Below are 16,786 nucleotides of genomic sequence, written 5' to 3' on the forward strand. Positions count from 1 at the left end.
TTCGCAAGGTAGGGGTAAGACTGCGTACACACTATCCTTCCCAGACCCCACTTGTGAGATAACACCCGGGGGTTGTTGACAATGAAGTTATTGCTAGTCTATTGACCATTTTTTTCTTAAAGGATATTGTTAGCCGCAGTTTCTAGCAACTATTTTCAGATGTTGTGCTGATGATAGGAGAAGTTCCTAGTATATATTTTATAGATTATGCATCTTTGTAACATACTTGGAGTTTTTTTTGTTTTGAGTTGTGACCAATCTTTGCAATTATTCATCTGTGATTTAATTGTCGCCATAGACTGTCAACTTCTGCAAGTCCATTCACTTTTCATATCCATGATTTCAAAAATCATCCTTTCACTATGGGTAAACTGGTATGATTAGAGTAAACCAATCTTTTATTTGATAAGAAGATGACTCTGCGTTTTGAGCATCCCTTAATCTATCCACTTAGCATTATCATGACGTATATATATGCGGTTCATTTTCGTGGCACCTATTAAACACCTTGCAAATTTATATGATACAAGTTATATCACACAAAAAACGAGAAACCAACGGCAAAAAGGATCGCATTATAGATTTGTAGTAAGACTCGAATAGTTAAACTTGCACATTGCAGATTAAATCATTTCGATGAAGGTCCAAAGAATAGAAAGCAAATACTAGTATTCACCAATATTCCTAGATTTTCTACAAATAGTTTATCCAAATACATTGCAAAGAATTGAGTGTTTTGACAAAGTGCCGAAAGAAAGTAAATTGTGATAACAGTGAACAGTCTTCCTATCAAGCCATTAAGAGAGACTAATTTTACATGCCACATCAGAATCATCATCGAGGCGACAGACCTTCGTCCTTGTGCTTTTAAGATGAGCAGCAACCGCTCTTCTGGTTGACAGGTTGTCCGCGGATCTGCACAGTTGGAGGCCGTGCATTGCTTGATGCTGGTTGGCTTGCCATTCTACAAATGCATAGTATAATAAGTTTCCACACAAGAAAAGAGCAAAACAGTAACTGTTATGAGTGCAACTTCAACTGAAAATTTCCAAACCTGTTCTTGATTGAAGCAGCCATAGCCATGAAAGCCTGTTCCACATTGGTGGCATTTTTCGCACTAGTTTCCATGAAAGGAATGCCGATCTCATCAGCAAAAGCCTACAACAGAAGGTTGACATCAACTACGATATACAACTTAACAAAATAGAGGCATCTTCGAACGCACTATACATGTAACTAATGGCGGGGGGCATAATTACATCAAGGAGTCTAAAAATGGAGTGTGGGGCAGGTTGATTACCTGAGCTATCTCTGTGGAAACTACCTTCTGCGCTGTGAGATCGCACTTATTTCCGACAAGAAGTTTGTTCACATTATCACTTGCATATCGATCAATTTCACTCAACCATTGCTTGACATTATTGAAACTCTCTTGATCGGTTACATCATAGACAACCTGACAAAGATGCCATCAAAGTAAGACCTCCTGACAAATGGGATACAATATTGGAGAATGATATGAGGAATTGCATGACTTACAATTATGCCGTGAGCACCGCGATAGTAGCTGCTGGTAATTGTCCTAAAACGTTCTTGACCAGCAGTATCCCACTGCACATATAAGAGGGGAAATTAGGGAGTGTGGTTCGTTGTTTTTTTCCTTTTTGGTTATTATAAATAAATAACCAAACAAACATTGGACTACGTGGTGAAGGCAAACTTCTATTGTTTTCAGCACATGAATGGTCTACGGAGAATTAGATTCTTACAATTTGAAGTTTAATGGTTTTCCCATCCTGCTCAACTGTGCGGATTTTCTAGAAGAAAAGAGAAGACAATTGTTACTAATATACTGCAGAACCATCAGTAGATATGACATAACACAGAATGGAAAGATTCACTTACAAAGTCAACACCAATGGTACTAATGTAACTCTCAAGATATGAATCATCCTGAAACCAGAGAGAAAATACAACGATAAGAAAAAGCCTACTTGCTTCCATAAAGATTGTTAAACTTTATAATTTTATTTGAGGGGCAGTCTTAAAAGCAAACGAACTACATAAATGACAAACTCAAACAGTAAACAAAAGTGTTACTTCACCCTACATAAGTTGAACTTCCACCACCCATAAAGAGGGCAATTTAAACACAGACATGAGACATCTGTGCGTGTGGATGTTAATTTGAGAGGAGGGGGGAGGAGAGAGGAAGAGGAATAACCAGCAGGGAAAGGTTACATTTTTGCAAAACTCACTAAATTGCGCAAGTAGCATCTACTCAACCCCTCACCTCACCCCGGGCAAAAAAGGAAGAGAAAAAGAAAGCAAATACAAAGGAAAAGTACTTTTCATGTCCAAGGAAAAAAGTTGCACCAGCAAGAAACTAATACAGAGGCACAAACGGAAAAGATCTTCAGATGAATGAGAAGAACAATGGTCGTAAAATTCTACAATAAACTTACAGCAAATCTCAAGAGGAGACATGATTTGCCAACACCAGAATCTCCAATAAGCAAAAGCTTGAAAAGATAGTCGCTGCATGTAAAAGCATACTGTCAGTTTCAAAAAGAGTCCAGAAAGCAATTCAATAGATTAATGTAGCACAACATATTGACATGGGCATGAATTTGCAGATATATCAGCCATAAGAATGCAGAACATTTTAAAGTTGATCCATTGAGTACGCATCTAAAAGGTATATTATTGCCCCCCCCCCCAACCCAAACACACACACAAAAAAATAGATAAAAAGGGTACTGTTTCTGAGGCGCAGAAGATTGGAGCTTCATTTTTGTTTTTGATAATGATATAGTTTACTCAAAGTTTTTAGTGGTCCATGGTAAGTATTCATGAGAGTTCCAAATCCAACAATCATTAATGTTAACAACCACCACAGCAAAAAAAGCAAAAAACACAACCAGTTCCGTGGGGAAGATCCTATCCTGAAGTCCTACTATATAGCATGGATTGATCCTGAACTTTGACAAACAATAAAGCTTTCTCTAATGACTGAATGATCTATATTCGGCAGCCTCCTTACTTCAAATTCAGTTTCCAACTTTGAACAATAACTAATATTTGCAGCTGCTGACTCAGCATATTGCTGTTGGTCTCATCTGAACCCATTATTTTTGGAGCGGGACATAAATATGTGTGTACAATTCACTAAAATTGAAACAAATAATCGATATGAACCCATAACTTTAAAAATATAACAGGTTCAATGCTAGTAACATTAAAAGTTGAACCCAGTTAAAATCCTGAATCCGCCTTTGAATACGTGACCACATAAACTAGCTGATCTCATTAAGATAGAGCCAAAAAAGACTAAATCACCATAACACAACTAAAACTTAAGCTTAATTAGGAATAAAAATCTGATCTTTAACTATTTTCTAATCTTTCCAATTATGGTTTGGACAATTCAATTCCCAAGTAAAAATTTCTAAAACACATGATATCACATAATAATTAATAATAATCCAAGAAAAAAAAGGGAGGGTCAACGCAAATAAGGCAAAAAATCGATCCGTAAACATGATTCATGATCTAGAAAAGTCGATCAACCCCACATGCAAACAACCACAGAGAAACAAAAGAAAAAAACCATATGCGGTAAAATATCAGAAGACAGGGAGCAAACTTTGAAACTTTTTATAAAAATAGATCTCAAAAACCCATAACAAAAAAAAAACAGAAGAATTTATAAATAGTAAAACAGCACAAGGTATTTGAATTTTGAATCCAAAGATGAAATTGATATAAAAAGGAACTTACTATTCTGGATTCATGATGATTACAGAAAAGTGTAAGATCGGTGAAGCGAGATGAAGGTACAAGCAAGGAAGCTGTCAATAAAACACGAATTTAAGATATTCCGGCAGGAGTTTGACCGGAGTAAAAAGGGTCGCCGGAGAATATGACGGATATAAAGAGACAGAGAGAGAGAGAGAGAGAGAGAGAGAGAGAGAGAGAGAGAGAGTTGGAAATGATGAAATAATGAGATAGTAAAACAAGTCTCAATTCTTTAAAGAAGCCTGAACTGTTGGAAACATTGAAGGTTGCTGGCGTGACGTGGCAATTAAATGGGTGCGTGCCACGTGTCATACATAATTACTAAATTAGGCCTTGTAAGTTGTACGCCTTCGTTGACCTGTGATTTTATAGAGTTTATTGTACTAATTTTATACATGACGAGATTTTCTTTTTACTAATTTTATACATCATTACGACCATTTTCACTTTGGAACTCTGGTAAATTTTGAGAAATCATGATTTTAAGCTTCAATTTTGTCCCAAATCTTACTATTTGTTAAATTATCAAAAGTATTCAGACAAAATTTCACATAATATATATTAATAGTTGGTTACCATGTTTCCTTTTTATTTTATACATCACTATTCAAAAGACAAAAATGACTTATGATTTACTATCATGATGATCAAAAATAAATTTAGAGACAGAGCCGGAGCAAGTCTATGAGGCATGGCTTCAATCGAACTCGCTCACTTTTATTTAAATATTGTATTTGTATTAAAAAAATCTTTAAATATATATAAATATCTATTTGCAAATCGAGTAACTAAGACGAGATATGAGTTCCGTAAATTTTAAATTTTGGCTCCACCTCCATTTAGAGATATCACTGTTTAAATACCAGGAAACTCACAAAATATTTTTCTTTGATATTACTAACTTCCAAGTGCAATTCTTAGCCAAAAAAATAAAATAAATTCCAAGTGCAATTAAAGGGTATGTTGGTAATTTAGTAGTTAGTACAACCAAGTAATTAAGGCTTCTGCCTTCTGGGAAATTATGGGTAGTAGATAGCTGGAATTTCTTAGAAGCGTCATTGACGTGTACGCATCGGCCCACGTTGTTATTCTGCGTAATTAAAAGCCGACAAATATGGTAAAATTCACATTGCCCCTATCAAGTTTGCTAAATGAACTATGAAATCCCTAAACTTTTCGTGAAAAGGCGTTTGGATAATTTTGACTTAGAAGTTAAACAGATGAGTACGTAATTGAAATTGAAGCTAGAGAAGTTTGTGAAAATTGAAATTGAGCTTTGACATAAACTTCACATTAAAAAAATGTTTATCAAGTTGAAAAGTCATCAAGGGAAATCAGTATTTTTCTCCAAATACATTTTTAATTCAATATTTTATATTTCACTTAAAATTCAGATATTAAAACAATAATTATGTCCATCATCATGTATCAATTTCTTCCACTTTTTTGGTGTCAACAAGCTTTCTTTTTCCAGTATAAAAAAGACAACTTTTAGTTGAAATTATTAGATTCTCCAGTATGAAAAGTTTCTCTCACGTGGAAGGAGAATAAGACAGCAATAAACAAAAATAGTACCATAAGAATAAAGGGATTCGTGGAATCTTTCGAATTGGAAGAAATTATTGGTCGGAAATCAATTCTTATGACTTCTAATGGGAACAAATTTAATGAAAGCTAGATATTTGATTGTAAGTTTCTAAATAAATTAATATTATTCTTAGTGAGCTGAGTTTTTAAGTTAAAATATATTTTAATAACCAAGTCACTACCGAGACTATGGAATTAATGGAAAGAAGATGTTAAACTTGTACACAATGACATTCCCTTGTAACTTGAATATCATGTTAATGTAAAGGTTTACATATAATCAAAGAGAAGTTATACAGATTTGGAGTTACAATATGCAATCGTAAAATCAATCTAGAAACGAAAAAATATCCGGACAAAATTTTAATAAAACTCATGTAGTAGCTTTTATTGAGTCACTATTTTAAGTTTCATTAAGTTCTACACCTATGTTTGTTACCGGCGTGTGACTCCAGCCCAATCCAACAAAGGAAAGCAACTGGCCCACTAGTGTTAGTAAAGAGAACCAGTCCACTTATACATTTATCTACATTGTACATTTTTTACTTGTATTTTTATTTTTATATACTTGTAAATATAAAAGAACAATATCCGGGAAGTGAATCAGTTTTTGGTCAATGGTCATTTTGACCAGCTCACATTTTCTCTCGAACCTTCTGTATCTCTCTTCTCTCTTCTTTCAATGTTAGGGTTTTCTCTTCATTTGTTCTGCCATAGCTAATCTCTATACCAAGTTAACATGGTATCAGAGCGGGGATTTAGATTCCTCTCATCGTGAGCTCTCTTCCGATTATACGCTTGCCGGAAGTTTTTCTCGTTTTGCTTTTGGTTGAAATCAGAGGTAGTTGAAGCAGTACTGTGTTCTTTCACCAGAGAAAATTGGGACTTTTCAGCTTCGATCCTTCGTTGAGGTATATCTTCTCTGAATTTTTGGTTTTCACGAAGGTGCTGTTACATTTGGGAGCAAAAATCATGTCTAGGATTTGCGATTAGACGAGACCTTACTTCTCCGGGTTTTCAGAAGAAGGCTGGTATATTCTCACCTATCTGCATGTCTTGATTTTCTGTTGATTGCAACTCCGTTTTACCTCTGTTTGTTATTAGTCGACTTTTATTTTTTATATTGTGAACTCATTCAGATTGCAACTATTTCTGATGGGTAGTATATTGAATAATGATGATGTGTCTTCGACTTCTGATGGTTTTGTTCCTTTTTCACTGGATCTATCTCACCCTCTCTATATTCACCCGTCTGATAACCCTGGTAGTCAATTGGTGTTTGAGCCATTCAATGGGTCTGGGTTTGTACTTTGAAGAAGTAATATGATCACTTCTCTCTCTGCAAAGAATAAATTAGGGTTAGTAGATGGTAGAATTTTTTAGCCCACATCAAACTCCCCTTACTATGCATATTGGGAAAGATGTAATGACATGGTCAAGGCATGGACGACAAATTTAGTATCTAGAGATATTGCTACGAGTGTGATGTGTTTTAGGACTGCTAAGGAAGTATGGAAAGACGTCAATGATAGGTTTGGGCAGTCAAATGGGTCTAAGTACATCTAACTTCAAAGGGAAATTCATTCTACTACTCATGGGTCTTCTGACATAGCATCTTACTTTACAAAGATGAGAAGCCTCCGGGATGAGCTACATTCCTCATATGTAGGACCTGTATGCTCTTGTGGTGCCTTTCCCAAATTCATAGAAGATCAACAATTATTCCAATTTCTAAATGGTTTAAATGAGTTCTATTCAAATGTAAAAAGTGCTATATGATGATGAACCCTCTTCCACCAGTGAGCAAGGCTTATTCTCTTCTTCAACATGATGAAAGTCAAAAGGAAACTCATTCTTCTATCCTAAGTCTTTCTGGAGATACATCATCCTTCCTAGTTTCTACGGATCATTAAATGGGAACATGGCCTTCAGTCAAAAGGTAAAATTTGAATCCAGGAGGTCTAACACAAATGTTTCTTGCAAATATTGTAAGAAACCTGGGCACACTGTGGACAAATGTTATAGGCTCCATGGATTTCCTCTAGACGTCAAGTTCACAAAGAACAAGAAGTCTGCTTCATGTGTCCAACCTAAACATTCTTTTACTCCCTCTACACCTTTGCATGCTGCTCCAACTATACAGTTTCCTGAATCATCAGCTCATGATTTTACTAAAGAGCAGTACCAACATCTCCTCGCTCTATTTCAGAAGGCTCAACTATCTTCAGGGTCAACTCATGATGATTCTAGTGTGGACAATACTACATTTGCCCATTTTGCAGGTTTGTTTAGTAGTTATGCTGTAAGTTCTATGGACTCTCATGTATGTGCTTCATCATAGTTAAAAATAAATCCTTGGATATTAGATACATGTGCAACTAACCATATGACTCCACATAAACACTTACTCTTTAATGTGAAACCTTGAACTAAACCATTTATTCTCACTTTGCCAAATGGATATAAAGCCAAAGTAGTTTCCACTGGATCTTTACATCTCAGATTTGATATAGTCTTACTTCATGTCCTCCTTGTTCCTTCCTTTCAATTTAATCTGATTTCTGTACACCAACTCATCTGTCAATTAGATTGTTCAGTTTTATTTACCAAATCAATTTGTTCTTTACAGGCTCTTCTCTGAAGAGGCCACTGAAAAATGGTAAGGCTACAAGAAGGCTATACTACCTATATCCAGATGATGATCTTTTTCCTGTTAAATCCACTTCTATGTTTGCTTCTCATTCATCTGTTAGTTTACCTGTTAGTTTACCTGTTTTTGTTCCTTCTGTTAACACTAGTCATGTAGTAGATCATGTTATTGATGTTGTCTCTTGTAATCACACATCTACCTCTAATAAAGTGGATTTGTTTTGGCATCAAAGATTGAGGCATATGCATTTCCACAAAATAAAGTCCATGATATATTTGTCTGATAAAATATCACCTAAACAATCTTTCTTGTGTTCTATTTGTCCAATGGCTAGAAAACAAAGACTGTCTTTTCCTGAAAGTGTTATACATTCTACTGTCCCACTTCAATTAGTCCATATTGATATTTGGGGTCCTTATAATACTAAAACTTACAATGAGTTCAGATATTTCTTGACCATAGTAAATGACTATACAAGGGCTACTTGGACTCACCTTCTTTCTTGTAAAAGCAATGTACTTTCCATCATTAAGGCTTTTACAACCACCATCAAAGTGCATTTTAAATCCCCTATTAAAACTTTTAGGTCAGACAATGCTCTTGAACTTGGGGACAGTTCTGAAGGAACTCATTTCTTTAATAGTGAAGGGATTTTAGACAAAACTGCCATTTCACACACTCCTTAACAGAATGGAGTTGTAGAAAGAAAACACAAACATCTACTTGAGGTGTCCAGAGCTCTTCTTTTCCAATCTAATCTTCCTTCTAAATATTAGGGTGATTGTGTCCTAAATGCAACTTACCTCATCAATAGAATGCCTTCATCTGTCATTCAGAACCTTTCACCCTATGAAAAATTACATGGAATTCTTCCATCCTATGAACACCTCAAGTCCTTTGAGTGCCTATGTTTTGCCACCTCTCCCAAACTATTTTGCCACCTCTCCCAGGAGTAGGCAGAGGAAATAGAACAGGAGAGGAATCAGACTTGTAGGGAAACACATGTTCATAGAAAACAACATCCCTAGAAAAGAAAATGGAGTGATTGGAAATGTTAAGAAGCTTATAGCCCTTTTTGCCACAGGGATAACCCAAAAAAATAGAGGGTATGGCTCAACTATCTTCTGGGTCAACTCATGATGATTCTAGTGTGGACAATACTACATTTGCCCATTTTGCAGGTTTGTTTAGTAGTTATGCTGTAAGTTCTATGGACTCTCATGTATGTGCTTCATCATAGTTAAAAATAAATTCTTGGATATTAGATACATGTGCAACTAACCATATGACTCCACATAAACACTTACTCTTTAATGTGAAACCTTTAACTAAACCATTTATTCTCACTTTGCCAAATGGATATAAAGCCAAAGTAGTTTCCACTGGATCTTTACATCTCAGATTTGATATAGTCTTACTTCATGTCCTCCTTGTTCCTTCCTTTCAATTTAATCTGATTTCTGTACACCAACTCATCTGTCAATTATATTGTTCAGTTTTATTTACCAAATCAATTTGTTCTTTACAGGGCCCTTCTCTGAAGAGGCCACTGAAAATTGGTAAGGCTGCAGGAAGGCTATACTATCTTTTTCCTGTTAAATCCACTTCTATGTTTGCTTCTCATTCATCTGTTAGTTTACCTGTTAGTTTACCTGTTTTTGTTCCTTCTGTTAACACTAGTCATGTAGTAGATCATGTTATTGATGTTGTCTCTTGTAATCACACATCTACCTCTAATAAAGTGGATTTGTTTTGGCATCAAAGATTGAGGCATATGCATTTCCACAAAATAAAGTCCATGATATATTTGTCTGATAAAATATCACCTAAACAATCTTTCTTGTGTTCTATTTGTCCAATGGCTAGAAAACAAAGACTGTCTTTTCCTGAAAGTGTTATACATTCTACTGTCCCACTTCAATTAGTCCATATTGATATTTGGGGTCCTTATAATACTAAAACTTACAATGAGTTCAGATATTTCTTGACCATAGTAAATGACTATACAAGGGCTACTTGGACTCACCTTCTTTCTTGTAAAAGCAATGTACTTTCCATCATTAAGGCTTTTACAACCACCATCAAAGTGCATTTTAAATCCCCTATTAAAACTTTTAGGTCAGACAATGCTCTTGAACTTGGGGACAGTTCTGAAGGAACTCATTTCTTTAATAGTGAAGGGATTTTACACCAAACTGCCATTTCACACACTCCTTAACAGAATGGAGTTGTAGAAAGAAAACACAAACATCTACTTGAGGTGTCCAGAGCTCTTCTTTTCCAATCTAATCTTCCTTCTAAATATTAGGGTGATTGTGTCCTAAATGCAACTTACCTCATCAATAGAATGCCTTCATCTGTCATTCAGAACCTTTCACCCTATGAAAAATTACATGGAATTCTTCCATCCTATGAACACCTCAAGTCCTTTGAGTGCCTATGTTTTGCCACCTCTCCCTACAAGTCTGATTCCTCTCTTGTTCTGTTTCCTCTGCCTACTCCTGGTTTTGTAGATGTCCTACCTACTCCTGTTTCTCATACTCATGGGAGTGACCCTTCTCCTTCTACCAACTCTTCTTCCAGTCCAACTCCTAGTTCTCCTACCCCTTCTTTCCCTTCCTTTCATCATTCTCCAGTCTCTCTACCTGCTCCTTCCTCTTCTCCATCTTTCTCCTTATCTGCTCCTTCAACTACTCCTCTTTTTATTCCTCTAAGGAGATCTTCTAGACCAGTCCTACAGCCTGTTTACCTTAAAGACTATGTCTGTTCATCTGTACTCTCACCTGCATTTACACCATCTACCAAGGTATCTTCTATTGATTTGCACATGTATAAGCCTCAGTTTTACCAACAGGCTGTTTCCAATCCTACTTGGCAAGAGTCTATGCTAAAGGAATTTCAAGCTCTTGAGGCAAATCAGTCATAGGAGATAGTGCCTCTTCCTCCTCATAAAAAGGTATTCCTTGTAAATGGGTGTATAAAATTAAACAAAAAACTGATGGGTCTATTGAAAGGTATAAAGAAAGACTAGTTATAAGGAGTGATTCTCAACATGAGCGTATTGACTTTACAGAAACTTTTTCACCTGTTGTTAAGCTCACCACTATCAAATGCTTACTAACTTTGGCTACCAAGAACAAGTGGACTATTTTTCAGCTTGATGTTAAAATGCATTTTTGCATGGTGATCTCCATAAGGAGGTCTATATGAAGGTACCCCCTGGTCTTGATATCTCTAGTTCTTCTTCTTCTTCTTCTTCCTCTTCGTCTTCTTCTTCTTCTTCTTCTTCTTCTTCTTCTTCTTCTTCTTCTTCTTCTTCTTCTTCTTCTTCTTCTTCTTCTTCTTCTTCTTCTTCTCCTCCTCCTCCTCCTTTGGTTTGCAAGCTCAAGAAGTCCCTTTATGGCCTTAGGCAAGCCTCCAAACAATGGTTTTCTAAATTGCCCGAAGCTTTGCTCTCCAAAGGCTACATTTCAAGTCTCAATGATTACTCCTTATCCACCAAATCTACTTCTGATTCTCTGGTTGTGTTAGTTGTGTATATTGATATTATTCTGTTAGCTGGAAATGATTTATCTAAAATGCAGTCTTTAAAGTCTTATTTGGATGCCACTTTTAAGATCAAAGATTTGGGTTCAGTGCATTACTTTCTGGGGTTGGAGATCTCTCTTCATCCTCAAGGATACATTATGAGTCAACAAAATTCACATCTGATCTTCTCTCTGAGTTCAATTTGTCAATATTTTTCTCCTGTTTGACCCCCTTGGACCCTTCTCTCAAGCTCACTATGGACATGGGGGAGCCTATCTCTGATCCTAGCTTATATAGAAAATTGGTCGGGAAGCTGAATTTTTTGCAAAACACCAGACCCGATATATCTTTTTCAGTACAACATTTGAGTCAATTTCTACAAAAGCCTCAAGTTCCTCATATGATGGCTTCTTTGCATGTCCTTTGATATCTCATGAATGATCCTGCTCAAGGTGTTCTCCTCTCAAGTTCTCCAGATTTTTCACTTCTAGCATACTCTGATTCTGATTGGGCTTCTTATGTGGTGTCTCACAAATCTGTTAGTGGATACTATATTACTGTTGGTGGCAACCCTGTTTCTTGGAAGTGTAAAAAGCAACATACCATTTCTCTATCCTCTGCTGAGGCTGAATATCGGGCCCTTTGAAAAATAGCTGATGAAATTTCTTGGCTGGTTAGACTTTTGGGCGATTTTGATTTGCTCATCCCAGCCCAGTTTCTGTGTTTTGTGACTCACAGGCTGCTTTACACATGGCTAAGAATCCTGTCTTCCACGAGCGTATGAAGCATATTGAGATTGATTTCCACTATATCCGCCAATACTTGTCTTCTGGTTTGCTTTCTCTTCATTTTGTTTCTTCCCCGGATCAATTGGCTGATATTATGACCAAAGCTCTCACTGAGCAACCTCATCATGAGCTTCTTTCCAAGCTTGGTGTGATATCACCCTCAACCTTGAGGAGGGGGGGGGGGTGTTAACCAGAGTGTGATTCCAGCCCAATCCAACAAAGAAAAGCAGCTGGCCCACTAGTGTTACTGAAGAGAAGCGGCCCACTTATACATTTACATGTATTGTACATTTTTTACTTGTATTTTTTATTTTTATATACCTGTAAATATAAAAAGAATAATATCTGGGAAGTGAATTAGTTTTTGGTCAATAGTCATTTTGACCAGCTCACATTTTCTCTCGAACCTTCTGTATCTCTCTTCTCTCTTCTCTCAATGTTAGGATTTTCTCTTTATTTGTTCCGCCGTAGCTAATCTTTGTACCAAATTAACATTTGGCAATTGTGATTAGAAACTCTTTGTAATAAGATTGCTAGAACACTTGAAATAAAAGCGTAACTAACTTGACACAACTAATTAAATTATATTGATAACAAAAAAGTTTAAACATTATTAATGTATATGACTTTTTTTTTTTCTTTTTCGTTGAGTAGCAAAATATTAAAAATATATGTAGAGAGAAGAATCACAAAAATGGAGAATACGTGATGGAGATGTTTTCAAACGATATGGAATAATGATTCTAGAAGTTTAATCCAGACAGACTTACGGCAAGGTTTGGAATAAGTGAGACGTTAAATAAATCTTAAACTGGCGTGTTAATTTGGTTTTGCTTTACTTTTTAAAGAAGCTTTTGAATATATTTAGAGAAAAAGTTCTAAACGAATATGTTTTTGAAGGAGAAAAAGTATGTGACGAGGGAGTGGAATGAGCTGTTGGAGTTCCAAATAATACAACAATAATTGCAGTTTAGAATATACGATTTTCCTTTACCATTAATTTAGAGATTTATTCTTAAAGACAAAATCCTGCAATTAACCATAATCATCGCATTTCTCACCAAATGAGGCTAATTGTCAAAGTCAAATGTTGGAGTTACGATATTTCTAGCCTAAATAATGTGCTATTTATACATCATGCCTCTTACAATTTTGAATATAAGAAAATCACTTTTTTAAATTTTTTATATATAAATAATAGATTTCTTACGTGTAAAAGTAAATCTCTCATATGTTAAAAAAAAAAAAGGAAAGAGAGAGAGGTCATAAAACTAAACACAAGCTTGTAAAGAGCCAAAAATCAATATAACTTGTAAGGTTTTTCTCATGAGTATGTGTAATGGTGCTTTATTTACAATGATTACGCCATACGCATATATATGATATGTATCTTTACTTAATTTTTTTAACAATTTTCTTTTTATGATTGACTATTATGTCAATTTCACATCAACTACCAATTAATTATAATAAATTAGTATGATTTGGTACAAATAAATTATTCCCCTCCCTACTAATTTTCTCCTTTATTGATGAGTTCCATCTTTCATTAGTCCCTCGGGCCTCAACCTAGATTAAATGAAGTTATTAGACTAAAATACATGATGATTAATTAATTATAATTCTTGTAAGCTTTTCAACATATTTGTAAGTTAAAATCATGTTTACAGTCTAAGTGTGATTCTTTCTTGTGTTTGATGATCTAAATTATGTACATTATACTAATCAATTTACCATGATTTTTCACGTGAGAACTCGGCATACTTCTTTTCAAATATCAGATTCTCAGCTTACAATTTAGTTATTCTGTGGGAGTATATTCCAAAATAACATGTTCTTACCTTACACTTTATTGAATAGCAGGTTAATATAGTAAAAGTTGCATTCTAGAAAGTGCATGATCTAATCCTTGCCCACAAGTAACTCCTCAACACAAAAAAGGAGAAAAGGTTAACCTTTATATCCTAGGTTACAACAAGTACTTACACGATTTGATAATTATATCTTATCCACTAAGTAAATATATTTCAAAATCAAATAATATTTCGACTTAGTAGGCGTTTCGACAATATTTAATTAAAGTTGAAAAATTATAGCATTTGAAGTTTAAAAAAATAGGAGTTAAGTTATATACATTGATCGTTTAAAGAATTTTATATTATCAATCCAATTTAATTGACTATAGCAGATTATTATTCTATTTTTAAGGTTGTTAATTATATCAAGTTTGTTCGAAAATTTTACTTCTTAGTGTTAGTCAACTTAACCTAATGGCTAAAATATTTGGGACAACATACAAAATTGATCAATCGGTCAAAACTAATTGCATTTGCTAGCTTAAAAGGGACAAAAATTTTGTGGGTTATGATATTTGTGTTGCTATAAAGCTTGTTATTAAGGATAAAATTGGTAAAATAAAATGTTTTATTTTTAAATATAAAAATGTATTATTTTTTTTTGAAACGGACTAATAATGAAGGCGTGATAGTAAGTTTTTGTCCCTTTGTTTTTTGAGATATTAAAAAATACAATGTTCTGCGCAGTACGTTACGTAGGACCGTCGGTGAGAATAGTTCATAGGTCCACTCGAATTTTCTTATTATTTCCTTTTTCTATTAGAGATGTCCATTTCCACGCTGCCGCTACAAGTTGTCAACTTCCCAGAACCCGCGTAAAATAACAGTCAAAACAACCCCCACTTTTTTTTTTCTTCCAAATCCAAAAACTCCATTTTTTGCCAATCCTTTCAATTCTGTAATCTTTACAAGAAAAGCCATGTACCGTTCATCAAGTACCACACGAGTATCTGACGAGTTCTTTTCTCCAAATCTCAAATCAACAATTACATCTACTGAAACTGAAGAACTTCCAACTTTCAACCCTCATTCGCACGTTGCTAAAAAAGAAAGAAATCGACTCAGATCTGCTGAAAATTCCATTCATCTCATCCCTTTAATTCTGCTGCTTTCTGCTTTCATTTTGTGGGTTTTCTCTAGCCCTGGTAATCTTTACTAAAACCCCCCAAAAAACTCAGTATCTTCTGTTTTGCTTCTTCTGAATCTGTTTAAAGATTCTTTTTATGATATGTAGATTTGGTTTTATTCATGTACAGCTGAATTTTGCCGACCCATTCGGTTATACTTCGTCTTTTTTACTTTGTAATGGAATAATGTGGAAACAAGATGGAGATTGGATGTGAATTTGTAAATGGCATCTTTTGATAGTAGAAATCAGATCTTTTGCCTATAGAAGAGACATTACGACTCGAATGTTTCTTTTCTTTTCCTTTTTGTCGTTGGTACTTTGGATTATATGGATGCACTTTCATGTTTTTGGGGGTTCTCTGTTGTCTGTATTTAAGATAAAGTTGGAGTTTTGTGGATAATTTTTTCCCCCCACATTGAACATTTGACTAGATTTCCAGCTTTCTGCTTGCTAATGTGTAACGTGTTAACAGGAGTATTTCATCAATAGGCAATATTGGCTGCTCGTAATTTTTTTATAGTCGGTAAATGATCATGGAATTCACTCGAAATGATCATACATATAGAAATTGAGAACTAGCTATATAACAGATCAACCATCATCATATCCATACATTGTTTAGTTGAGAGATTTGTCATTGAACTATCAAGACAGAATTGTTCGAAAAATTTCCAGAATAACTTTCTGTCAACATACCAGTTTGTGATGACGGTCATAGTCCATCTGTCTAGATTATTCTGCTATTATATAATGTGGTCTCTAGCTCTGAGGTACATTAGACAATTCCCAAATATTTGTTGTTTGGTTTTTCCCTCGAGGTAGGGTAAGGTCTGCGTACATACTACCCTCCCCAGACCTCGCTAGTGGGATTTTACTGGGTCGTTTTTGTTGTTGTTATTGTTATTTGTTTTTTGTGTTTTGGTTCTGAGGCAACACAATTGACTGTTTCCTCTACTGTTCTTTGCATTGTATTGTATACTTCTAGTTGAGTTATCCCCATTTTTACCCATTTTTGTTGGACCTTAAAATGTTAATGTTTTATCTATGCCGCCATTATTCTGAATGAGAAAAATTGCCTATGACTATCAATTTGCTGTTAAGACATATTTCTATCCTGCACAGCAGTTACTATGGTGAATAAAGCTGATTCAATTGTTGCCAGAGTCAACACTTCTGTAACTCAAGCTGAAATCAACAGAAGCAGTTTCACGTCAAAGCTGGAAGAGGAGGACATCGATCCAACTGATAAGTCGATAGGTCAAGAAAATAATGAAGCTGAAGGATGACAAGAATGAAGTTCCTTCACTCATCTAGAATAGACATCATCGATCGTGGTTCTTATGTTAAATTAGTGAACTGTATACAACATATATATATAGGTGACATCCCGCTGGCATTTTGGAAAAAAATTAACAATTGTCCCAAAGTGTAGCGATAAAAGAAAGTGTTA

General features: G+C 35.0%; 1 protein-coding gene across 1 annotated transcript; it reads right to left on the bottom strand.

Annotated features, from left to right (window-relative positions):
• Positions 1-649: 649 nt before the first annotated feature.
• On the bottom strand, positions 650-4,003 carry LOC107823280 (GTP-binding protein YPTM2). Its single transcript, XM_016649909.2, has 8 exons — positions 3,781-4,003; positions 2,466-2,538; positions 1,906-1,953; positions 1,770-1,817; positions 1,540-1,611; positions 1,301-1,456; positions 1,055-1,158; positions 650-964 (listed from the first exon to the last, which is right to left on the bottom strand). The coding sequence occupies exons 1-8, from the start codon at positions 3,792-3,794 to the stop codon at positions 868-870; spliced, it is 612 nt and encodes a 203-aa protein (XP_016505395.1). The 5' UTR covers positions 3,795-4,003; the 3' UTR covers positions 650-867.
• Between the last annotated feature and the right edge of the window lie 12,783 nt (positions 4,004-16,786).

Source organism: Nicotiana tabacum, chromosome 1 (assembly GCF_000715075.1).
Source record: "Nicotiana tabacum cultivar K326 chromosome 1, ASM71507v2, whole genome shotgun sequence".
NCBI classification, from domain to species: domain Eukaryota; kingdom Viridiplantae; phylum Streptophyta; class Magnoliopsida; order Solanales; family Solanaceae; genus Nicotiana; species Nicotiana tabacum.

Excerpts from the sequence above, each read along its gene's own strand:
- LOC107823280 (XM_016649909.2), bottom strand. Across the intron at positions 1,818-1,905 it reads GTACCATTGGTGTTGACTTT|AAAATCCGCACAGTTGAGCA; the intron begins GTAAGTGAATCT and ends CTTTTCTTCTAG. Across the intron at positions 1,159-1,300 it reads TTTCCACAGAGATAGCTCAG|GCTTTTGCTGATGAGATCGG; the intron begins GTAATCAACCTG and ends CTTCTGTTGTAG.